The sequence below is a fragment of the Gopherus flavomarginatus genome, chromosome 17 (genome assembly GCF_025201925.1).
Source record: "Gopherus flavomarginatus isolate rGopFla2 chromosome 17, rGopFla2.mat.asm, whole genome shotgun sequence".
Taxonomy (NCBI): Eukaryota; Metazoa; Chordata; order Testudines; family Testudinidae; genus Gopherus; species Gopherus flavomarginatus.
In genome coordinates, this window is record NC_066633.1 from 11,339,783 (window position 1) to 11,364,127 (window position 24,345).

The window sequence follows — 24,345 nt, forward strand, 5'->3', positions numbered from 1 at the left end:
AAACCGTCATCTAATTTCAAGTCTAAACTGCTTGATGGCCAGTTTATATCCATTTGTTCTTGCGTCCACATTGGTACTGAGCTTAAATAATTCCTCTCCCTCCCTGGTATTTATCCCTCTGATATATTTATAGAGAGCAATCATATCTCCGCTCAGCCTTCTTTTGAGCCTCTCTCTCTCTCATGTATCCCAGCCCTAAAACGTGGCCTATTCACAAATGTTGTACAGCTTTACTTATACTGGTGTGGTTAAAGCAGTACAAATCTCCTAGTGGAGATGCAGTTATATCAGTAAAAAGGCACTTAGATGGGTACAGGAAATGGAATAAACGTACAGGAGTAAGACACCTTTATACCATGTTAGGTGTTACTGGTATAACTATACTGGGAAAAAAATGCATATCCCTAGCTGATGAAATTATACCAGTACAAAACCTGTGTACACACTAGACCTAATTTAGCAAAGATAGGCATTAGCTTGAGCCTGGTCTACACTACGGAGTTAGGCTGATGTAAGGCAGCTTATGTCGACCTAACTCTGTAACCGTCTACACTAAAATGTCGCTCCCACTGATGTAACTCGCCCACTACGCTGACTTACTAACTCCACCTCCACGAGAGGCGTAGCGCTTAAGTTGATACAGTTCGGTTGATGCAGTGTGTTGCTTACATCAACTGGGGCTGCCTTTCAGTAGCCATCCCACAATGCCCCATACTCACAATACAACCGATACAAGTGCTTCTGGTGAGGACGTGCACCGCTAACACAAGGAGCACAACGTGGACATGCAAAAGTGATTTAATTTTGTAGTGTAGATTTGCCCAAAGTCCTGCTGATGTTAGTGGGACTAAGCACATGCTTAAAGTTAAGCTTGCACTTAAATGCTTAGATGGACACAGAATGGGGTCCTGGTCCAGGAGTAGGGCTCCTCTGCGCTATGGTAATACAAACAATGAAGAGCGATAAACACAATGGTAAATGTTTTACGTGGTCAGCAATGTCACAGTGCAGGGGCTTGCAGCATCACGGCAATGTCTGATGGCGTAATGCTTGGATTGTCGCCCTAGCTGGAGGAGGCTGACTGAGAAGGAGAACTCGCCTGTTTATACCCAAACACGCTGGCGATCACTCAGCAATGACATGCGGGAAACGTACATGATGGTTAAATGGGATTTAGGGCAATTATTGAATGCTGTAAGGGTCACTGGAGCACATCAGTGGCTCTTTAAAATAAAACAAACCAAAAAAGATTGTGACAAATGACTCAGTGTCCGGAGACTCACAAACAAAGGGCATCAGTTTAGAGAGCTGATGACTTTTTTAATTCAATTGCGCTAACTAAAATCAAACCAGGGGGGTTGGGCCTTTGGCTGCAGGACTTGCTAATGCACTTGTAAATAATTCCCTCCTGTCTTGATCTGAAGGAAGACTGAGCTGGATTGTGTTTTGCTGTGAAATGCTATCATAATATTAGCTCCTGCCTTGCTGCCTAGGGTAGGTTTAAATACAGGGTGCACATAAATAAATATTAAAGAGAGTTGAAGGGAGGGGGGAAATGAAATGGAGACGCTAACTAGCTGTATTGATATTCACCTCAGAAGGAGGCAGCTCTTGTCCCCTGAGATTTTCAACAAAGCTGTTTCTCACCAACAAATGACAACCCCAAGAGTTCAAGAGTCAGGCCAGCCAAAATAAACAAATAAATAAAAATATCAAGAGATTAGCTTACAAATCATGAGATTTTAAAAATTTTTTGGGTTCTTTTTATTTGCCTTCTGAGCTACTAACCTTTAGGGGGTCATGTTCCCAAGCTTACCCCTGCAATCTTCAGGGCTAGAAACTCACATTTTTGAATGAAAGCCGAGACTCTAACATTATCCCCTGACTCCAGGAGCTGGGGCTTGGAAAACACTAAATATTGTGAGAGCTTGTGAAAAAATCATGAGAGTTGGCAGCACTAATCCCCCTCCCTGCCTAAACCTTGACATTTGTCCACTGGTAAAAAAAACAATGGCTTAGATATTTACTGTTTCCCCTTTTGGTTCACTTAGCTCAAGATACTGGAAGGAAGTTCCTTGGAGTTTTCAATGTTCCTCACTGAAGAGGAAAGTTAAAAGTCCTTAAAAATGAAAAACTGATTCTAGACTCAGAGGTTCACAGGAAAAGGAGGAGATTTTATAGATATGGTGTTTTAGGTGGGAGGACGTGAATAAATATTATTTATTAATTGTGTTGCAGTAACACCTTGAGGCAGCTATCAGGGATCTCTCTCTCACACACAAACAAAGTCCCTACCAAAAAAACCTTATAATCACAGGCCTCAATCCTGTGCACACTGGGCCCCAAACGAGAAAAGGAACAGGGCCCCTTAATCCAATAAGCATTAGTGACTATTAAGAGAGGCTGCTGGTTAGATATCGAGGGCAATTCTTGATGACCAGATGCTCACCTACAATGGTGAGGGAGGCTGGATAAGTGCTCTCATAGGGTGGAATCCTGGCTCTGTTGAATCAGTGACAAAACTCCCTTTCACTTCAATCAGCAGGGCCAGGATTTCACCCATAGGGCTTCGTAGGTCTGGATCCTGCACTCTGCCCACGGCTGAACAGTGGAGAGTAGCCAGCTCTTTTTTGAGAGCGAGGCCCTTAGGAGCTGCCTGGGGCTGAGCGTGGGAGGGGCTCTCACCTCGGGACTTCATGCCGATGAACCGATTCTCCACAATGTCAATGCGCCCCACGCCGTGCTTGCCTCTGGGGAGAGAAGGGAGAGAAGAGGTGGGACAGTTGTCACATGTTGCCAGGGGATGAACGAGCCACTGGGAGGCGGCTGAGCTGCTCGGCAAAAGGAGTTTATGAGATGCCAACCGGGCAGCATCAGCCCTTTCTGGCACTCCGCATTATCCAAGTCATCAATGAAAATATTGAATAGTACCGGACCCAGGACTGACCCCTGCTGGGCCCCACTAGATACAGCCTTCCAGTTTGACAGCGAACCATTGATAACTCCTCTTGGAGCGTGGTCTTTCAAACAGTTGAGCACTAGGAGGGCTCAGTTCAACTCCCATTGAGGTCACTGGGATCCACTGGCTTTATGGGAAGTTCTGGCTAGGCTTTTATGCTGTGGTCAGCACCGTGATACAGGATCCCCTCCGATCCGGCCCCAGAGAGAGGGCTACTGACCTAGCGGATGGGAGGAAGCAGATGTGATCAATCGGGATTTTAGCATGGCTTTTGACACAGTCCCACATGAGTCTCATAACCAAAGCAGGGAAATGTGGTCTAGGTGAAATTACTATAAGGTGGGTGCCCAACTGTTTGAAAGACCACGCTCCAAGAGGAGTTATCAATGGTTCGCTGTCAAACTGGAAGGCCGTATCTAGTGGGGCCCAGCAGGGGTCAGTCCTGGGTCCGGTACTATTCAATATTTTCATTGATGACTTGGATAATGGAGTGGAGAATGTGTTTAGAATATTTGCGGAGGATACCAAGATAGGAAGGCTTGCAAGGACAATCTGGAGGCTTTCCAGATTAACCCCTGAGGGGGCTTGAACTAGAACAGCCCCCTCACCCATCGCCTAGCCCTTCCCACTGCTTCCTCAGGGATTTCTCACATGAAAGCTCAACCGCTCTCAGCCACCATATGCCATTAACCCTGACATGCCCACGGTTCAGGTCAGCACCTGGACTGCAGGTTGCCTCCCCCAGGCCAGGACTTAGACAGACCCAGTGTGGAGATAGGAGGCAGCACAGCCTGTTAGTCAGCCTGGGAGCTGGAGAGCCCAAGAAAACCACCAGGTTCTTGTCTGCCAGCAGCTTCAGTAAAGAATCCTCTTTATAATCATTACTGCCCTGTTTCTTCTCTGCCACGACAGGGAAATTACAACACCCATTTTTAAATTCATTGGATGGTCCCAATTTCCACAGCCTCCCTCCAGGCCCTGAGAGCATGGCTCAGGGGGCAGGTACAGAGCCTTGGATTTAGCTTGGACTTTGCAGCACAGCGACCCACATCAGGATGCTGTGCACCTCCAGACAGTGTCACGATGGGCAAGCGGCTCAGGGGAGGGCCAAGCCTGGCAGTGCCAGCCCGAAGCAGAGGGGAGGAAAGTGGGTGACAGCATTTCTCTCCCTTCTCTGCCCCACAGAGATGGATGAGAGCGGAGCCCAGCGCCACCACAGACACACGCTGGCCCAGATCCTCAAAAGTGTTTAGGTACTTTGGAGTTAGGCACCTAAATACCTTTGAGGTTCCAGGCCAGTACTTCTGGCTGCGGAGCGTATGTGCTGAAGCCATCAAACAGGCTCTGTCAGCAGTCACGCTGCCTCACAGTAGGCTGGTAACAGCTGGAATATGATCCATTATCAGGAGTCCTCCCCTCACCGTGCCATCAAAAAATACCCCTTTGCAGCTTGGATAGAGAAGGGAATGTGCAAGCCCCTTCCCCACCCCCGAAAGCCGACCCTCGTTGCCAATGAAAATCCTCCTTTCATCTCCTCATTTACCCCTTGGGCCACGAGAGCTCCGAGTAAATGTGGCCCAGCAGGCCATGAGACAAATACACGGGCAAGAGAAGGGACGAAGGGGAGCTGCTGCAGCTGCATTCGCCCTTGGTGAAGTCATTTTAAAACCACTTAATTAACATTTAAAAAGAGAACTACATGGAAAAGTTCATTCGCATTCAACTGCAGGGGGATAAAGGCAGGGGCACAAAGGAGGAGCGGGATGGGGGCGTCTGTGTGGCACTTGGCGAAGGGATGGATGAATGGTTCCCCTGGGGCCTGCCTACTTCTGAGCCAAAGACGGGACCATAGCCCGTTGAGAAGCGGTGGAACACAGAGCCATGCGGAAGGTACCAGAGGGAAGGGGCAGAGAGACATTTTCCAAGGTGTACATGAAAGCATCATGCCCAGCTGAAAGGCTTTTCGTCTGAACCACAGCTTGGATTCCTGACCCTGGGGCTGTGCTGGAGACGACTCTCAGCTCACACCCGCGGGGGTCAGTCAGAGGCAGCTTTACTGGCGTCGGTGGAGTAAGTGAGGAAAGCATCCCAGCCGGATGGCACGCCACAGTCCCCAGGCCCTGTTAAGGTGAAACGCGGTCCTGTTCTCCTGGGCCAGAAGAATGGGTTGTGTCTCGGGGACTTGGTGGTGGTGGAGGGAATCCACCACCACAGTTATCTGGCAGAGCAGAAAACCCTAAGCACCCACTTCCCGACAAAGGAAGGGAGACAAAAGAGACAGGGAAAGCATCCAAGTGACCAAATCTTCTGTTTCTAGTAGCCCTGTAAAAGCAGAATCATCCCTCGCAGTGAGAGAGGAGGACAGGGATGGCTGAAGGGAAGGAACCTATCTGAAAAAACAGTGTGGGTAGGAGAGCCTGGCACATGAGTAGTGATGAGTCAGTCCAGCTGGATGGCAGGTACTTGGCCAGGGGCCACTGGGGCAATCGGACTTTTGGGGCGGGTAACCTAGAACCCAGGGACTGATGGCCCAGTGCTGACACAGTTACTGGAAAGCCAGTTCTTCCCAGTCAAATAACACCAAGGGAACTGAGCGTTACCATGGGAGAGAGGATTCTGGGCTCTGGGCTCAGCTGGGCCACTGGTTCCCTGTGTAACCAGGACTCAGGAGCAGAGCTGAAACTAGAACTGCTGGTCATGTGCTCTAACCACTAGACCATGCTCCCTTTACGGTTGCCAACTTTCTATCTGCACAAAACCAAACATACTTGCCCCGCCCCCTGGCCTGTCCCCTCTGAGGCCCCGCCCCCACTCACTCCAGCCCCCCTCCCTCCATTGCTCTCTCTCCCCTCCTCCCTCACTTGGCTGGGGCCAGAGGCTGGGGTGCAGGAGGGATGCAGGCTCCAGGTGGGGGTGCAGGCTCTGAGGTGGGGCCAGAAATGAGGGCTTCAGGGTGTGAGAAGGGACTCCAGGCTGGGGTGCAGGAGGGCGTGCGGGGTGCAGACTCTGGGAGGGGGCTCAGGGCTGGAGTAGGTGGCTGAAGCATGGAAGGGGGTGAGGGCTCCAGCTGGAGGTGAGGGCTCTGGGGTGGGGCCAGAAATGAGGGCTTCAGGGTGCAGGAGGAGGCTCCTAGCTGGGACAGAGGGTTGGGGTGCAGGATCCAGGAGGGAGTTAGGGTGCAGGCTCTGGCCGGTTGGTGCTTACCTCGGGTGGCTCTTGTTGGCAGTGCTGTGGGGTTAAGGCAGGCTACTTGCCTGCCCTGGCTCCATGCTGCTTCCAAAAGTGGCCGCATGTCCAGCCCCTAGGAGGAGGCATGGCCTGGTCATCTCTGCACAGTGTCCATAGACACCACACCCACTGCTCCCATTGGCTGCTGTTCCCAGCGAATGGGAGCTGTGGAGCTGGTGCTCGGGCAGCACGCGGAGCTTTCCTGATCGCCCCTGCGCCTTCGGGCCGCAGGGACATGCTGGCTGCTTCCGAGAGCTGCGCGGAGCCAGGACAGGCAAGGAGCCTGTCTTAGTCCCGCTGTGCTGCTGACCACAAACCGGACGCCTGGCAACCCTAGGTCCCTTCCCAGTGAACGTATGTAAACTCTGCTCTTCGTGTAAACAGTCAGAACCTAGAATAGCCCACAACTGGCCCCAAAACGCAGGCACCGCCTGTTATTTGTTGGACCACCCTAGTATGTAACCCAGTATCGATGTTTGGTACATCTTGCAGGAGGGCAAGTGCTGCTTTAGATGCCTTGCCCGTAGCCAAGCCTATGAGGTGGGTGGATGTCCTTGCACAGCCCTCCGGGCATGTGCACACACTTCAATGGGGACTCTTCTCCGAAGATGAGCGTGTAAGAGATGGCACGAGTGTCCAACACTTACGCAATTTCATTCAGGTAAACAAACAGCTCCAGGGAGGACTGGTGAGTTGCCCCATCTTTGGTGTTCGTGACCTTCACCGGGACACCTGCAGAACACGAGATAGATGCAGAGAGGGGATGGGGGTGGGTGGGAAAGGGAGCTGAATCAGCTTTTTAACATCAAGAACACCTCTTCACATCACCCAGAGTACGTTAAATAGATGTGACAGATATGAACTCTAAATAACTTCTTAAAAAGGCATGTCCAAGCCGCCGCGCTCAGGGGGGAAAGCCCTCAGGAGAAAAGAGAAATAAATTAAAAAGGCCATAAAATGCCCCCACTTCTGTCCTCCTCCTTTTTTTTAGGGCCGTGAAATTGCAACCAGGCCCTTAACTAATTGAATTTCACGCTCCGCTATTGTCTTATGCCATGGCACCTTCTGTCCCACCAGCCGCTGAGGCAGGGCCTGACAAATGACCCAACAGCCAAAGAAAGGGGTTTGTGTGTGTGGATGTGTGTGGGTTGAGTGGGGAAATGATGGAGGTGCGGGTGTGTACACACACACACACACACACACACACACACACTGTAGTGTCTGTTCTGCAGACAAACACAACACATGCTTCCAGTGATCCGCCTGACAGGAGTGAATGGGAGCCCATCTCAGGCCAGTCCCTGGCAGGCCGCGGTGAGGACCAAGGGCTCCATGAATTAATTATTACACTTTTTTTTTTTTTTTTTTTAGGCGCTGGGTGGGACAGGGGAGCAGCTCTGAATAGAAAGAGGCATTTTCTTTAGCAGTGTGAAATGAGCAATAAATGTATTAGGAAGCTGACAAGGGGGCTGCGGGGCCCACAAAGAAAAGCTGTTGAGAGTTGGAGGCTAATCTCCCCTCCATCTGCCCTTCTCATTACCATTTGCCACACTATCAGTTGCCAATCAGGCCTCAATGGTTCCCTTTCTAGTCTTTATTACGAAGGCGCCCGCGAGAGCCACTGTCCAGTGAAGGGCCCTGTCAGCTTTCCCCATTCTAAACCCTCTATTTTCCAGGGGTTTATAAACTCGGTTGTAAATTGCTATTAAATGTAAGTAGGCAATAATGAACCTTAAGCCCCTTCTCACTGAGCCCTCCCCCCCCTTCCCTTGCCCCCCTTCCTTTCTATTATCGTCTTGCACCGGGTATTGGACGTACTCCACCCGACGGAGAGCTGCCAATTGTCAGGCCCCTTGTTGGAGAAAGCTGCTTAGCCTTTAAAATAGTTAATAATTAGATTAAAACTTCAAATAAATTAACTAGCGGCTGAATGGGGAGCCGGCGGGTGGGCTGCAAGGGAGGGATTCTTAATGCTCGGGGAGGATCATTAAAATGGAGCAGGACTCTCCGGCCTGTCTGCAGGGGGGCTGCACGCAGACACAGTGGCCCAAGAAGGATTCCCCACCATCTCCTAAGAGCCATCAGGGTCAGTTGAACATGGGATGGGAACATGAGATGTTTCCCCCTGGAGTTGCATGCTCTGCTTGCCTCGTTCTGCGATAAGACTTTGCACCTTCTCGAGCGACCTGTGTTGGAGGCTCTCCAAGCAAGGGCTGTGACAAACCTTGCCCACATCTTCTCAACCCTCTTCCAAATCACAGAGAGGGGAAGTCACTAGCCTACAATCCACATGGTGAGGCGGTGGTAGGAGCAGAAAGAGAACCCAAGCGTCTGGATTCTCAGGTCCCTGGGCAAAACCCCTTTCCTATAGGTCAGAGCCCACTTGCTTCTCTCTCCACACACAACTGGTTTGTATAAGACACCATGCCCCCGTGATCATGCATCGCTCTGTGGCCTCAGGAATGCACCAGCCTATGGAAATTGAGGCACCCAGCATGCACCCATGGCCTTTCCCGACAGAGCACACTCCGCTCGTCCTTCTGTCTGGAGTGACTCCATGTGAGTTTGAGGTGAGACCTCCCAGGGCACATTCTGCCCTCGACTCCCAGGCCAGATCCCAATCCGAGTCGGGTGGACGTTACTGAGGAGAGAGCTGAGATCGAGGTACCTGCAGGTTTTCCTCCTCTTGCTTCAAACCGGGCTCAATGTCTCTGTGCTGCACGTGTCAGAATGGATGGACGTCTCAGCTGTGCAAATGCAGCTCATTTCCCAGGGCAGAGGAGCACGTATGCACACTCATGTCTTGCGTGATTTGGCACACGCCCGCATGGGGACGGGTCACTGACCTCACACCTACATGCTGCCCCAGCACATAGCAGAGCAGGCAGGCCCATCTCTGCGCTCAGGCAGCTGCATCCATGCTGGCATGAGGCACTCCAGCAAATAAGAGGCCGCTAGTATTGAGAGCTGCACCAAGCCAAGTAAGATGGAAATCAGGAGAGGTATTCTCTGACCAAAAGTGATCAGGGTGAGACTACTGGCCTGTCTCACTACCCAGAAAGGAGCAGGAGCAGAGACGGGGGAGGAGTTTGGATTCAGCTCCAGAGCCAGGTCTGGAAACTTATGCCCCCCTCTAGCTAAAAACAGCCTGGATCCAAATTCTCCTACACCTCCTTGTTCAAAATATCCCACATCCAATGAGAGACAAAAAGGCTGAAATTCTGGTCTTGTTGAAGTCCATGGCTAACCCCCCCCCCCCAAATCCGAAGGACTTTTGCTGGGGGAGACCAAACTCCGGCCCCAAAAGAGCTAATCTGGAAAATAAAACTCAGACCCCAAGGCACTTACCCTTCCGGAATTCAATCTCTAGGATGTCTGGAGTATCTGGAGAGGAGGCAGGATCTTTGGTCTTGGTGTAGAGGCCGGGAGGTGCCTGATTCTGAAGGGAAGAGAGGAAGGTTGAGAGCTACTGCCAGCTATAACTGTGCATGCCCAAAGGCAGGGCTACTTGCTCCCGGACAACACACTGTATGTACTGTGCCCCTGAAACCCCCGGCTTATACTCAGGGTTTAACTTCACCCAGACTTCACAGACACCCCTGACTTCCTCCCTGTCAGTCCTCTCGAACCTCACTCATCCCGTGTGTAATTCACACCCACTCTGCGTGGCACTAGCACACTGTCCCACTTTAGCACGACTGAGCTACAGATAGAGGCTGAGGAACCTTCAACAGGCACGGCTCACAGAGCTGGGTCCCTTAGCTCAGGCAGGAGAGGCTTAATGCTTTAAGATCCAGAGGTCCCAGGTGTGATCCCTGCGGCAGATGACCCACTCAAGGTTTCACTTCTCTCTCTGTTCTAGGCTCGCCTCTTATCCAACTCTGGGCACCCATGCTTTCATAGCTGTCTTTCAGCTCTTGTTAAAATGATGACCTCTCGCTGGGACCACAACACATTCCTCCTCCCCGGCTTATCAAGCTACAGCCATCCAGGCCTTTGGTGGCTACAAAGAAGATGAGAGAGAAGACCCACACAGCTAGCTTGGATGGAACATCTGGATCCCCCCTGCCCAGGGCTCTCACTTCACCTCCCTCCTGGGGCTTATTTGTACGTAAGTCCAGGGGTGCTCACCAAACACCATCTCAAAAGTAGAAGCCTGGGTTAGCACGGGCAGCAAACCCTGCCTAGCACAGAGTTTGGATGTTGTCACAAAGGAGAACGCTGGATCTTACTAGGGGTCTGGAAACAAAGGGTTAGAGACATCAGACAATTTTTCCCCTCAACTTGATCTCATCTTTTTCTTTGACGCCCCCACAGCTGGAGACGGAATAGCTGTGGAGGAACAAGTCAGGCAGGAAAAAGTGGGACTTTGGCAGAGAGTGAGCGGCAGAGCGCACACTTCCAGAGAGCGGCACAGATGCAGAGAATTGGGGTTTATGCTGCACTGACCGAAAAAACTAATGACTAGCCCTGACCCCAGCAGGTGCTCCTGCCGCATGTGCTTTTTTTTTTTTTTACAGTGTCCCCGAGGTTAATATGCCCAGAGGGAAAATAGAGGAACAAAGCAAAAACCCATTTCAAAACACATCAACCTTTATGTATATTTCTTCCAGATTTATAGTAAAGAGGCATCTTCTCTCTTTTAAAGCTGGCCCAGTGGAAATGGCTCTCACAATTAGTTTATGGTTCAGGACTCGGGTGACTCCAAGGAATTGCCACATTTGGAAGCATGTACCAGAAAAGGTGACCGGGGGGTGGGGGGAAAGAAGAGACTCTCTCCCCTCCAGGAATGTGAATGTAGCTGCCTCTTTCAAGCTTTGCAATTTTGTGCCTCCCTCCTGCACTCCTCACCCCACCCCTCATCTCCCGCATGTACATAACTGAATGCAATGGGCCTGATATGCTTTCAGGCTATTTGCATACTCACGTGCCTAGCGGCAGACACCCTACTAAAAACTGGCCCTGATTTTCCGAGGTGCTGAGCACCCACAGCTCCTATTGACTTCAAAATTCTGAGCACTCAGCAGCTCCCATTATCAACTCAGGCTACTGATTTAGGTTCCTAAATATGGATTTAGATGTCTAACTTTAGGCACCCTACTTTGAAAATGTTGGTCTCGGATCCTTCTATGCCCAGGCTTGTCACAACTTCCTAACACTGCTTTTCCTGTTACAACCAAGGGGAGGTTTTCCTATTTCAGAGACAGCTGTTGGAGTCTTCTCCTGACTTGTACTGCCCACTCTGGACAGCTCTTCTAATGTTTTCATCTGGAGGTAGCTGGGCTCATCTTGTGTCTGAAGTTACAGGCCACATGGAGAATCATTCCATTGACACTTTCCCTCACAGACTGTTTTTTTTTGGCTAATGAAGTGCCCTTTGGTGGCACCCTCCACGTGTCATAATGGACACAGGGGTGGCTCCAGGCACCAGCATGCCAAGCGCGTGTTTGGGGCGGCAAGCCATGGGGGGCGCTCTGCCGGGCGGTGCGAGGGCGGCAGGCAGGTTGCCTTCGGCAGCTTGTCTGTGGAGGGTCCGCTGGTCCCACGGCTTCGGAGGACTTCCCACAGACTGCCGCCAAATTCGTGGGATCAGGGACCTCCCGCAGGCACGCCGCCGAAGGCAGCCTGCCTGCCGTGCTTGGGGCAGCAAAATGCCTAGAGTCGCCCCTGAATGGACACATTCTCTCAAAGCAGCCAGTTGAATGAGATCCCCTTGCATGGGAGAAACAGCAATAGCTTCCTCCTAACATTTCTTTTGTTGTTTTAAAATGTGACTTAGGTGCATAAGTTGCATTCAAACTGTTAACTGTCAGGGTTGCAGTTGGGTACATATCAGCTCTCAGAGCTCTGTTACCAGCACCACTCAAAGAATCTCAACATGGTTTACAAATGTTAAACTAATTAAACTCCAGTGGGGTTGGGGAGTATTATTTTACAAATTGGGAAACTGAGGCACAGAAAGGCAAGCGATTTGCCAAAGGGCACATGGTAAATCAGAGGCAAAGACAGGAACAAAACCAGAATATCCTAATTCCCTGCCCAGTGCTTTAGCCCCCAGATCATCCTTCGTAAAGGCTCCGTCAAGCCAGACTCAGAGCACCACTTCAAGGGGAATTGAGGATGTTCAGGGCATTGCAGGATCAGCTCCTTAAAGGCTGTTTTATGCTTTGATTTGGAGATGGGGAGGATCAGGGGGAACTGGCTTTTTAAAAAATAAACTTTTCTCCCTTTTTACTTCATTCCCGCTGTGGGGAAAAAGTGGGGTTGGAAGGGAAAAAAAACCCTAATAAATCCAAATCTTTTGGGGTGGGGGTGGCAGAGGGAAATGAAACATTTCCATGTGAAATGAAAATGTGTTTTGTTTTGAGTTTATTTCATCTGAAGTTTTTTTTGGGGGAAAAAAATGAACTTTTTGACACAAATTTCCATTTAATTCTAACTCCCTTCTTTTTTTAAAAAAAACCAAAAACACAAAAAACCCAGAAGAGACAGCCACCAGTCCCAGTTTATTTTCACACCATTCTCCATTCACTTCAGTTCCTTGCACCTCTCTCTCTCTAACCACCCCAAGGCAAAGCAGAAATGTCAGAGCAACACAGGCAAGTTCTGTCCCCGTCCGTCTCTCTCGAGTTCTGTCGGAAGCTTTCCTCCGACCACTCAATGTGCTGACACAAAGGTTACATCATGAAACTCAACCCTTGCCACATCCGTGCCAATCAAGAGGACAACGTTCTGCCTGGAGATTCAACACAGGTTTCATCAATTTAGTACGTGCAGCTGGAAGTCCATACAGATGGCACATAGAGCCCCCCGAAAGAGCCACGTTAAGGGGATTAGGCTCAAACATGCTCATCTCACATGCATCAGTTGGTCTATGCAGCTGCATTTTCTCCTGCATTACAATCTTGTCTTCTTTACCCCTACCGCACTGCACACCTACCGCACCGCACCCCTACCACACTGCTACCCCATATGACCACTGATATCGGGGGCAAAGGAGTGCAGGATTTCCCCAACACAGCATGGTATAAGTACGCTGGTAAATTTGCCCGTGTAGACAAGCCCTCCGTGAGGAGGCCTCTATATGGTCCCCACCTCCATCCCACAGACCTATCTGACCACCAGCTGACCTTGTTTGGCATGATGGAGTAACCCAGAGCACCAGTCACAAGCATGACTCATCCTCACAAGGGGCCAAATCCAACACCCAACTAACGGCTCTGGCTGAAGCCCTACGTCATGTGCACCATTATCCCAGAGGACAAACCCGACGAAATGGGAATCTGAGGAGTGCAGAGCCAAAGAGCAAAGGGTGGCTGCACCAGGAGGCGCACAGGGTCTAGTGTAGCTGGTGCATGCTGGGAAAGAAGAAAATTGCCATCTTTACAGTGACTTTCCCAGCCCTATGGGAAACCCCAGTGCTGAGGGGCACAGAGTACTCTGAACTGCCGCGAACAGGGGGCGCTCAATACATCACAATCTTTGGGCCTTCTAGTTTAACTATGGTAGGGCATATTCTCTGCTGGCGTAAACGGGTGTAACTTCATCCTCTTCAAAGGAGTTATGCCTGTTTACACCACCAGCAACCCACAGGCACACCCAGGGCCGGCGCTTCCATTGAGGCGAACTAGGCAATCGCCTAGGGCGCCAGCATTTTCGGGGGGGCGGTCTTTTGCCGGGGGGGGGCAGGCGGCTCCGGTGGACCTGCCGCAGTCGTGCCTGCGGAGGGTCCGTTGGTCCCCCGCAGCTCTGGTGGACCTCCCGCAGGCACGGCTGCGGCAGCTCCACCGGAGCCACGGACCCTCTGCAGAAATGGCTGTGGCAGCTTCACCAGAGCCGCGGGAGCGGCGTGCGGGACGGCGAAATGGCCGTGCGCCTAGGCCCCGAAAAACTCTAGCGCCGGTCCAGGGCACACAGAAGCCAGATGCTCAGCTGGTTTAAAACTAGCACAGATCCACCCAAGTCAGTGGCACTTTGCTGATCTACACGAGCTGAAGATTTGGTACATGCATTAGATACACCCATACTAACAATCCTCAGAGAGAACAGACATTGCCTTCTCTTTAAAACTAGACAAAGAGCAACGTGACTATTTTAATTTTTTTTTCTTAACCAAAAACTATCTAGGATTTTCATGCCTCTTTCTTTAAACAAGATATATGCACACTCACCTCCTGCACACCCACACAGATTACACGGGTTGCAGGTTTCAATTTTACATCATCTGGCCTTTTCTAGCCCTGATCATACTTATTAACTAGACCAACCAGTTTGAGATGATGAAAAACTTTTGAGTTCAAAAGGAGAGAGGGGAGAGGGAGGGAGGAAGAAAAGTATTAAAATCTCTTTACTAAACATGGGAAGTCAAAGTCAGATAGTTTCCAATTTTCTAAGTCAACTATGAAAACCCCTATTAAATCAAATAACTAAATAGAAATAAAAGTGACATTTGGCTTGCATTCCATCATTACCGTGCGCGGCTGCCTTCTTTTTATTCTCTCTCCTAAAAGCACAGTTCAAATGACAAATAGTTCGTTGCCGTGTATCAATGCCGTCTATTTATCCATCCCTGCAGGGGGGCTAGTCCTGCAATGTCATCTTTAAAGGGAAGGAAGGGGGGGAGAGAGAGGGGGAGAGAGAGAGAGAAAGGAAGAGTGTGTGTATGAAGGGGGGGAGAGAAGAAAGAAGCAAGAAAAACGGGGCAAGAAGAGAAGAAATTGGAAGCAAATGGTCCATGAACTAACCCATGATGTAGAGCTATCGATGCCGCAAATGGTTTATTCATCCGGCTGATATTGTTGTGCCCGGGCCTGAATGAACTCTTTCAGAGTGCCATATGAAGTTAAAGCAAGTAAATTTCTATCTTTCTCCACATTAGCTGCCTCATTGCCCTTCAATCGGGCCTCACAGAGGCAGAAAATAGCTCAACCATCTGCTTTCAAATCCCTCCGTTTGGCAGGTCTGAGAGGTTTGGGGTGGAGGGGGGCTCGCAGGGGTTTGGCACCCCTCTTTTCTTCCAAGGCCTTTTCCACAGCAATTAGATCTTCGCCCTAGGCCCCAGGTTTTCTTCCTGGGCTCAGGAAGCGGGTTGAGGTGGAGGGGGAGGCCAGTGAAGTCACTACCCCTTTAGAAAGGGGAAGAGACTGTATTAAAGTTTAATCCCTTGCAAGTGTCTCCCTGTGAATTCCATTGCTGGAAATGGCTGGTGCCCAAGGAGGTTAAAAGGGGATGCAGGAAAGGGTTAAGGTAGAAAGGCAAGCACCTTTATTCTCTGACTGCGCTAGACTAGAAAATGGAGTTTTCTAATCTGGCTTTGGTCACAAGTGACTTGAGTGGGGGTGGCCGCAGGCTGGTCCCGAGTGGACAGCTGGGCTCAGTGCGGGAGCACAGCAGGGCTTAGGATGGAGGTACGGCGACAGTCACAAAGGCCCAGGCCTGGGGAGCTTCAGGCCAGGCGCGAGATGCACTGGCAGATCTGGGAGGGAAGGGCCCAGAGGTTGGAACTTGCTACAGACCAGGATTGGGAGTGCACTGGCAAAGCTGCGGGGTGGGTGAGGGGACGCTTGCCCATAGCTGGCCCACACACGCTCAGTGGCCAGGACTTTCAGTCCTTTGCTCTCTTTGACTTCATACCAACCCAGACCACTCCTAAGGGAGGGGGAGGGCCCACAAAGGAACTAGGGCCAACTCACCCTAGGGACCAAATCAGTGGTGAGTGCTGGGCCAAGAGTCCCGGGGAGCGAGGCCCTGAGAACAGGTACAGCCCAGGCAGTAGCTGGGTAAGCTTCCCCATAGTGCCTCAGAGCCTGACCTGGACAGACCTCATCTGGGGCAAGAGGGGACTTCAGGCCCAGGTCCGAGGCTGCTACCACAGATGCCCATTGGGTGCCCGCTGAGGCAGTGGTTTATGCGATACACACACTGGTCTGCTAGAAGATAGAGTGAGACCCTGCAAGCTCATTTCACACATGCCCCTGAACAGACGCATCCAACAGGAATAATCACGACAGGCCTGGGCTAGATGGACTCCCACAAGCTAGTGGTGACAGGCTCCAGACTGAAGCAGCTGTCAGCCCCGTGAGCCCACACAGCCGTCACCATCTCTGTGTCCAAAACTGGAGACTCCCTCTTCCCCGGGGCTATCCCCTGTGATCGCCACTGCCTCATGAGCGGACACACCGGCCTGGCCACAGGCTACATGGCCCATCAGTGCACCATGGGAGCGAGGAGGATTCCTTTGCATCTCTCCCTCCTCATCCTTCCTGCCCCGCTGCTTGTCTAATTGGTGTTGATGGATAGTTTAAGTAGTTCTCTAAGTGTGGCAAGGCCGGTGGAGCATGAACTGGAAACACAGTGGCCAGCAGGCAGCAAGCACTGCAAGCCCTATTAGAACACAGTCAGAGCACCGGAGTGACAGGCGCTGCACCAGAACAAGGACAGCGAGGGGAGGGCTGTCAGCTCACCCCAGGGCACAGGGCCTCAGGGGATGGGAGTCAGTTAACATAGGGACCAGTGGCTGGAAAGTGGGATGAGGGGATTTCCCCACCCGAGAGGGGTAGGAGGCTGGGACTGGCTCGAGAGGGCAAGTTGGCATTCTGTGCAGAAGTCAAGAGAAGGCTGCACTAGGGAGGCTGAGATCTGCATCTCTTTCTGACTGGGGAAGCCACAATTCACGGGGACTTAGCAACCACCTGGCCAAGCACTTATGGGGCCTTGGCCCATAAACATCAGGGAAACACACACCCAGACATGCACGTCCACTTTGTGTCTGGAGGCCCCTCCCTACCCTGGGAACTCCCCAGGGGCTAATGCCTCACAGGACCAAGCCCCTTGACTGGCAGAAGAATCTGTAGCCCAGGTGGTGCAGGGAATGTTCTCCACGGCACCCAGCCTGTCCCCAGCTGGCTCCAATGCACAGCCCAGCCTTGAGGTTCATGTAGCAATAAGAAAGGGGAATCCTTGCTAACAGGGAGAGAGGAGTCTGGGATCCAGGCTTCTCTGGATGGAAGACCCACATGAGGACTTTCCCTCCTGAATGGGAGTTTCCTCCTGAAGATTGTCCTGCAGCCTCCAACCACCCATGACTCCACATCAGGAGCTAGGCTCCAGCCACTGCCCGGCTCTATTCCCCCATCCCTCCCCAGACAGCGCAGCTAAAGCAGTACTGGTCTGCAGATCTCCTCCCCACACATCCCTCACTCTACCCTGCTGGGGGCCCATTGCATAAGCTGTGCCTAACATCTCAGCCCCTGGCTGTTTTCCTCCCTCATCCCCTGGCATGCAAAGCTGTTCACAAACAGCAACAGTCCAGGAGGAGAGCCCCTTTTCTCCCTCTGCAAGGCACTCCCAGCCAGGGTTCTCTTGGGCTACTTCCCAGCTGGACAGCATCTGAGCAGCAGCTCCCCGAGGTGATCTGAACCCCGGAGAAGGTACCTACACAAAGAGATTTTCTATTCCTGCTACAGAGCTCCCGCTCCCCCCCCGGAGAGGAATCCCTCCAGGGGCTCTGAACCCTTGACTTCACAACAGAGACAAGCAAGCAAAAGGTATGCCCAGGCTACGGAACTGGGCCACGGTGGAGGGGACGTGGCTCCTGAGTGGCACATGGGCAGGGGAATGACCAAAACCACTCCATCCGTCTGAGGTGGCACCCGCCACCCCCACCTCCCATCTCCAGCACCAGATGGGGACAGGAGTGGCACTCTGGAAGCTGGGGTGCATTCAGCAGCCAGCCCCACTCCTTCTTCCCTCAGTCAAGTGCCTCATCTGGCTAATTGCTTCCTCATTGTTTGCCAATGACATTTTCTCCTTCAGTGTCACCCTGAAACGGCTCCTTTCCCTATTCATCCCAGCAGCAATTAACGTAGCAGGAGGGGGAAGGCGGGGGTGGGGGAGGAGAATGGCAAGGCTTGGCCTCCCCGCCACACACGGCCTGCCGTGAAATTTCAAATTAGGCTGCAAATACATCACACGCCCTTGGCCCTAGTCACTGCCATGTAAGACGAGAGACGTAAAGGAGATGACCGATTACCTTGGGGTTCTCCAGGATCCCAGCCTCGTAGCTTCAGAGGGGAGAGAGAGAGAGAAAAAGAAATTAAGATCTGCCCATGCAAACCCAGCAAAGACAGGAAGATCTCACAGAGCAGAACTGGGCCCATAGGGTTTAGCATAAGAACTGCCGGGCTGGATCAGACCTGGGTCCATCTAGTCCAGTATCCTGCCTCCAGAAGTGTGTCCCTAGCCTGTTTGCCAGAAGCTGACAATGGGAGACAGGGGATGGATCACTTGATGATCACCTGTTCTGTTCATTCCCTCTGAAGCATCTGGCATTGGCCACTGTCAGAAGACAGAACACTGGGCTAGATGGGCCTTTGGTCTGATCCAGTATGGCCATTTTTATGTGGCCAGTACCAGCTGCTTTGGCAGAAGATGGAACAAACCATGCAGTGGGTAGTTACAGAGTAACCTGTCTCCCAGGCAAAGTTTCTTACTATGTCCCTATGACCCTCTCCAGCTGGGACTGGTTGAAAGTGAGACATGCTCATTCAGTGGGACTGCAAGGAGAACATCAGAGGGAGGAGGTTGCAATCTGACATCAGGGGAGACTCGCAAGGACCCGCTCTATGGAGAGCTGCTCAGAGACAAGCGATGGGCACCAGCAGAACCTAGGAGCAGTGAGGAGTCTCTCTCCCTCCTATTACCAGGACCGGCGCTAGTAGTTTTAGCGCTCTCGGTGCACGGCCATTTCGCCGCCCCGCGCTCTGGTCCCGCGGCTCGGGTGGAGCTGCCACAGTCGTGCCTGTGGAGGGTCCCCTGGTCCGCGGCTCTGGTGGAGCTGCCGCAGTCGTGCCTGAGGAGGGTCCCCTGGTCCGCGGCTCTGGTGGAGCTGCCACAGTCGTGCCTGAGGAGGGTCCCCTGGTCCGCGGCTCTGGTGGAGCTGCCGCAGTCGTGCCTGAGGAGGGTCCCCTGGTCCGCGGGTCCGGTGGAGCTGCCGCAGTCGTGCCTGTGGGAGGTCCACCGGAACTGCAGGAGCAGCCAACCATCCGCAGGCACAACTGCAGCAGGTCAACCGGAGCTGCAGGAGCAGCAGACCCTCCGCAGGCACCACTGCGGCAGGTCAACCGGAGCCGCCTGCCGCCCCCCCCCAGCAAAATGCCGCCCCCCAATAATCCTGGCGCCTTAAGCAATTGCCTAGGCCGCCTAAATGGAAGCGCCGGCCCTGCCTATTACTACTCCTCATGTTAAGGGAGGGATGTTAAGTGTGTGTGTGTGTGTGTGTGTGTGTGTGTGTGTGTGTGTGTGTGTGTGTGTGTGTGTGTGTGTGTGTGTGTGAAATTAAGTACATGTCAAGGGGGTTCTTCATCAGTGGGCTCTTACCGCTGATGTCACTCCAGGTGTGGAAGACAAGCAAAGTAACAGATGTTGTCTGCTTGGGAAATGGGGCATTGGGCGAGATGCTGAGCTCCACAGAGAAGGGGCTAAAGCCCGGCCCTCCATTGCCCTGCTTTGAAATGACTGCGCAAGGCGCAGGACACAGAGTCAGGCCAGTGTGCTGATCACACCTCACCCTTGGGAAGCTCCTTCATCCACCCAGGCTCACCTGATGTGCATGAGGTTTTCATCCATGCTCCAGGGGCTCTTGGGAGTGACTGGAACTGGGATGCCGTGTTTCTGTGGGAGAGAAGGCAAAACAGGCTCAGAATCCAGCTGGGCAAGAAAGGCAGACTGGCTCAGTACTGCCCAGAGCACAGGTCTGAAAACCCTGCGCATCACCCAGCGCTGCTGTTACCACCAAGACACGGGCAAGTTAATGGGGGACCTGGCAGCAGTGTCCATTAAAGATCCCCTGGAGCTTTTCTAAGAGATTGGTGCACAACCCCACTGGCAGGGCCGATCGCCATCTCTCACCAGAGCAGGTTCCAGGAGATCCAAGCTACTGCCCAGCTGGAAAGACAGCAGGAAGTGAGCACATGCATTGCATTCCTGGGGCCACATTCAGAGCCAGGGGTGGCAGTGACACCTAGGGGAATAGAGCCAAGGGAGTCCAAGTGTGTGTCACTCACACGCCGAGGGACTGGCAGATCTTGCACAGCTGTGTTCTTCATACTACAGATACCGTGCCGTAACCATGCACGGCGCTGCACAGGGCGGAGAGACTGATTCCTTGCCCAGAAGCACTCACAACCCAGGACGTGAGCAGAGACTGCTGGTTAACGGCTAGCATGCAGGCTTTGCAGCACCGTCGCTCCATTCAGCCCAAAGGCCACACATTTTACCCGCAGAAGGAAGCCAAACGAATGGAGAGGTCATAGAGTGAAGGGGGACATCCCTCCTTTGTTCTATGTCAATGAGGCTGCTCATCCCCTCCAAAATGGCTTGCTCACCCAGGTGCACGCAGGCAGAAAGCCCCAGTTACCCTCCCGTTGGCAATGATTGCCAGGACTCGAACCCAGGTCAGCAGAACCACCAGGCAGTGGACACCGCCATGTGTCCGCTTGGCGGCAGCCCTGACCTGGCTGTTCCCCGCGACCTGCAGCAGCAGACACATTTATAGGAAGCCCTGCCTGAGAGATCCTATTGGCAGCCACCTTGGAGGCTCCCAATTGTCCCCTGCCCCCATATATGCCCTCTGGGTGTACCAGGAAGCGTCCAGGCCACGACGGGGATTCCCAGTGAGCTGCCATGACGGAGCGTGATCCTGAACTCCCAGCTTCCTTCACCTCTCACTTGGATTCTGACCCTCACTTTGGACCTGGATCCCTCAACACCGGTCCTGACCTCTGGCATGGACCTCGGCTCGCCTGAGCCCTGCTCCCCGCCACAGGATCCTGACACCTTTCACTCGCCCTTCCCACGCGTGCTCCCCCTTCACACCCCTACCCATGCCCCTCCTCCATCCAACCCCTCCGTTCTCCAGATCAGTCTGCACTGCAGCACACAGCTAGGCATACCCATGCTAACCTGAACCCGGCCAGCCCGGCTAAGAACAGCAGCGAGGATGTGCCCTCCCCCCTTTCTCTCTAGTAGAGGTTTGTTAGAGGCCAGGGCTGCCCAGAGAAGGGGGAAAGTAGGGCAACTAAACTATTGTTGTATGTAAAGTAAATAATGTTTTTAAAATGTTGAAGAAGCTTCATTTAAAACTAAATTAAAGTGCAGAGCCCTCTGGACCGGTGGCCAGGACCCGGGCAGTGAGAGTGCCACTGAAAATCAGCTTGCGTGCCGCCTTCGGCACCCGTGCCATAGGTTGCCTGCTCCTGGTCTATAACCATGTCTGGACATGCACAGGCAGGCTATCCCAGAGTAGGATCTCCCAGCAAATCCCGATCCCCACCCCAAGACCTTCTCCCCAAACCTCAGAGCAGGGTCCATGAAGCACGGCCAAGCCCCACAGCCTGACAGAGGGGACCCTGCTCACAGTCCAGCAGCCCCGCTCCTGCTGACTGCTCCATTAGCTTTCAAGAGCTTGTTAGTCAATTAATGCTCCTCTTTGTTTATTCTGAATGGGCCATAATCACCAGCACAGGGTGGCCCTGAGGTAATGCGCTCTGCTAACAGCTCCTTTCCTCCAGGCCAACCCCCCTAGGAGCCTTTGCGCAGAAGAGCAAACACTCACACACTTGTTTCACGACTGTCCTGACAGGCACAACCCTGCCTCCCTTCAATCGTCCGCCAGCATAGCATCCTTTTCCTTCAGACTCTGAGTTTTCACAGGTTAGTGGGATTTGAACCGGAAAATTAATTGGCTTTCCGATTAGAGTTTAAAAAACAAGCATTTTGACCTGAAATCCAGACCAGTTTCTAGTTCCCTGGTTCTAGGTGTTTTTTACAAAACATAATAACAACTGTCGCTTCAAAGTTGTGTTCGCCTTGGGCAGCTTAGCCTGGCATGCTAGAGACCAGGATCGATTCAGGAGTCCGATTCTGATCTCACACCAATTTTAGGCTCGTGTCACACCATTGACCTCAATCAAGTTACTCCAGATTTAGACCCAAGCCTGCAAACAGACACTTATGCACCCGCTCAAAGTGCACGAATAGTCCCACAAAGCTAAAACCAGGCCGCATGAGATTGTAACTGAGAGGCGAGGGAGGCTCTCTGGGCCAGATGCTCAGCTGGTATAAGTCAGTCTAGCTCCGTGGATGGCAAGGATTTATACTGGCAGAAGACTGAGCCCTGCATATTTTTAAAATATCCTTTTTTGGGTTACTAAGCCATAGATCATTGGCAGAGAAATGATGTAAAAGACCTTTCACCATTTATGCCCGTTTGGTATTGTGAGCCTGCAGGCATTCAAAAAAATCCTGAGATTTTTAAAAATACTACAGCATGGGTTACTTTAATTTGCCTTCTGATTTTTGAGCCTTTAAGGGTCGAGTTTTCCTCCACAGCCAGGAGTGCTAGAAACATGATTTTAAAAATGGAAGCTGAGATTCTCACATCACATGACTCCAGGAGCTAAGGCTTTAAGAAACCCCCCCAAATAACCTGAGGCTCATAATAAAGTCATGAGAGTTGGTGCTGCTGCCCTTTGTTTACCTTTTGCATTTCACTCAGCTTGGGCACTGAAAGGTAGATCTGAGTGAACGTTATCCAAGGACATTATTTGATGAAAGCCATCATTAGTCATCAGATGGATACTGTTCTCATATTGAACCAACTTTACTAAAACTAGACTGATCTGTTTCACTCGTGTTTATTGTCAGTTTCACTTTTTGTCTGGCACCAGTCTAATGTTCCTGGATGTGGATTTCCAGCAACGTAAGGCAATGCTCAGAGACAGATTTTAAAAAACCCTCACGCCTGACACCTGCATTCCGTGAAATTTAAGACAGAAGTGCCGCTATTCCTATTTGCGTTAGGTTTCCTAAAGCACCCGTTGGATCCCCTACTTGCAGAACTAAACTAAGTGCACAGCATCAGATTACAAACATAAAACTAATTCAAGGGCCTGGTCCGGCCAACACCCCTATGATGTCAATGCTCACGTGAGCAAACTACATACGTGAGCCAGGCCCTGATCCCACAATTCTCTACCCAGGTGCTTCACTTTACTCACACGAGCAGTAAAATTAGCAAAGGCAACGTGGGCCTGATTTTCATCTCATCGAGACCCACCGGAACCCAGGTGAGTAAGACTAAATATGTGCAGGATTGGGCCCTGCAAGAAGAACAGAACGGCTGATTTCTTCAGATCATGGATCATGAAAGAGAACAGAAAACTCCTTTTGTCTGTACGTTAAAGAGAGGGCAGGAGCTCAAGTATCTCTGAAAGCTGTGTTTGCAACCTTGTCCTTTTAAATAGGGATCCCAAACTGTGGTGGTGGGTGGGTTTGTTTTGGTGTGTTTTTTTCTGGCTTTTTTAAAGAGACACATACTATTTTCCATATAATAAAAACACAGCTCTCTTCCCAATTCTGCTATTTGACAATTTGTTTGGCAACATATGGGAAGCTCTTGTAAACTGCCTTCTTAATAATGAAACAACAGATGGCAAACACAATCCTCAACACGCAGCACTCAGGGCTTTAATGGGATGCTGAGGCCGCGGTCTCTGCTGTTAACGCTCTATGCAGCGCATCCCCTGCAACTCAGCACCTTGGCTTCACAGATATTATCCAGCCAGCCTAGACGGCTGCTATTTAAAAACTGAAGCAATTTTCTGGTTTATGCACAGAGCTGCTTTTTCCCTTTTGATTGATTGAGCCCAGTTGTCAAGCATTTCCATGAAGTCGCTAAAAAAGAAAGGTATCCTGGTGGGCACTTAAAGAACCTGATGGAAAACTTCTAATATGTTATATTGCAACTTGTACTTCAAAAAGGAAGGGACGACAAAAGGGAAATGTATTTGCTTTGTCTATTACGCAAGGCATTGAGCTGGGACCAGTTCCCTTGGCAAATGGATTACAATTAACATCCAGGTAATTACGGGCCATTAAAACACCACACACTCACACACACCCTTGCATCCAGAAATAACAGCAGAAATCTCACGCAGAGCCAGCCTTAATTCCCACAAGGGACATGAGAGGTGGTGCTCAGCTAAATCCAGAGCACCTTTGAATTGGAAAAGAAGAAGGCATCAAGACAGTCATAATAATGAACAGCAACAGAACCCAGCTCTTCCATGGTGCCTTTCAACAGTCGACCGCCAAGTGTT

General features: G+C 51.5%; 1 protein-coding gene across 3 annotated transcripts in view; it reads right to left on the reverse strand.

The window, feature by feature from the left end:
• ASS1 (argininosuccinate synthase 1) overlaps positions 1 to 24,345 on the reverse strand; it is a 75,418-nt gene that overhangs the window by 26,342 nt on the left and 24,731 nt on the right. For all 3 annotated transcript variants that reach the window (XM_050926159.1, XM_050926158.1, XM_050926157.1), the window contains 5 exons: positions 19,788 to 19,858; positions 18,219 to 18,249; positions 9,536 to 9,626; positions 6,835 to 6,919; positions 2,686 to 2,750 (listed from right to left, as the gene is read on the reverse strand). In XM_050926159.1, the coding sequence (XP_050782116.1) occupies positions 2,686 to 2,750; positions 6,835 to 6,919; positions 9,536 to 9,626; positions 18,219 to 18,249; positions 19,788 to 19,858 (343 nt within the window). The remainder of the gene's footprint in view (positions 1 to 2,685; positions 2,751 to 6,834; positions 6,920 to 9,535; positions 9,627 to 18,218; positions 18,250 to 19,787; positions 19,859 to 24,345) is intronic.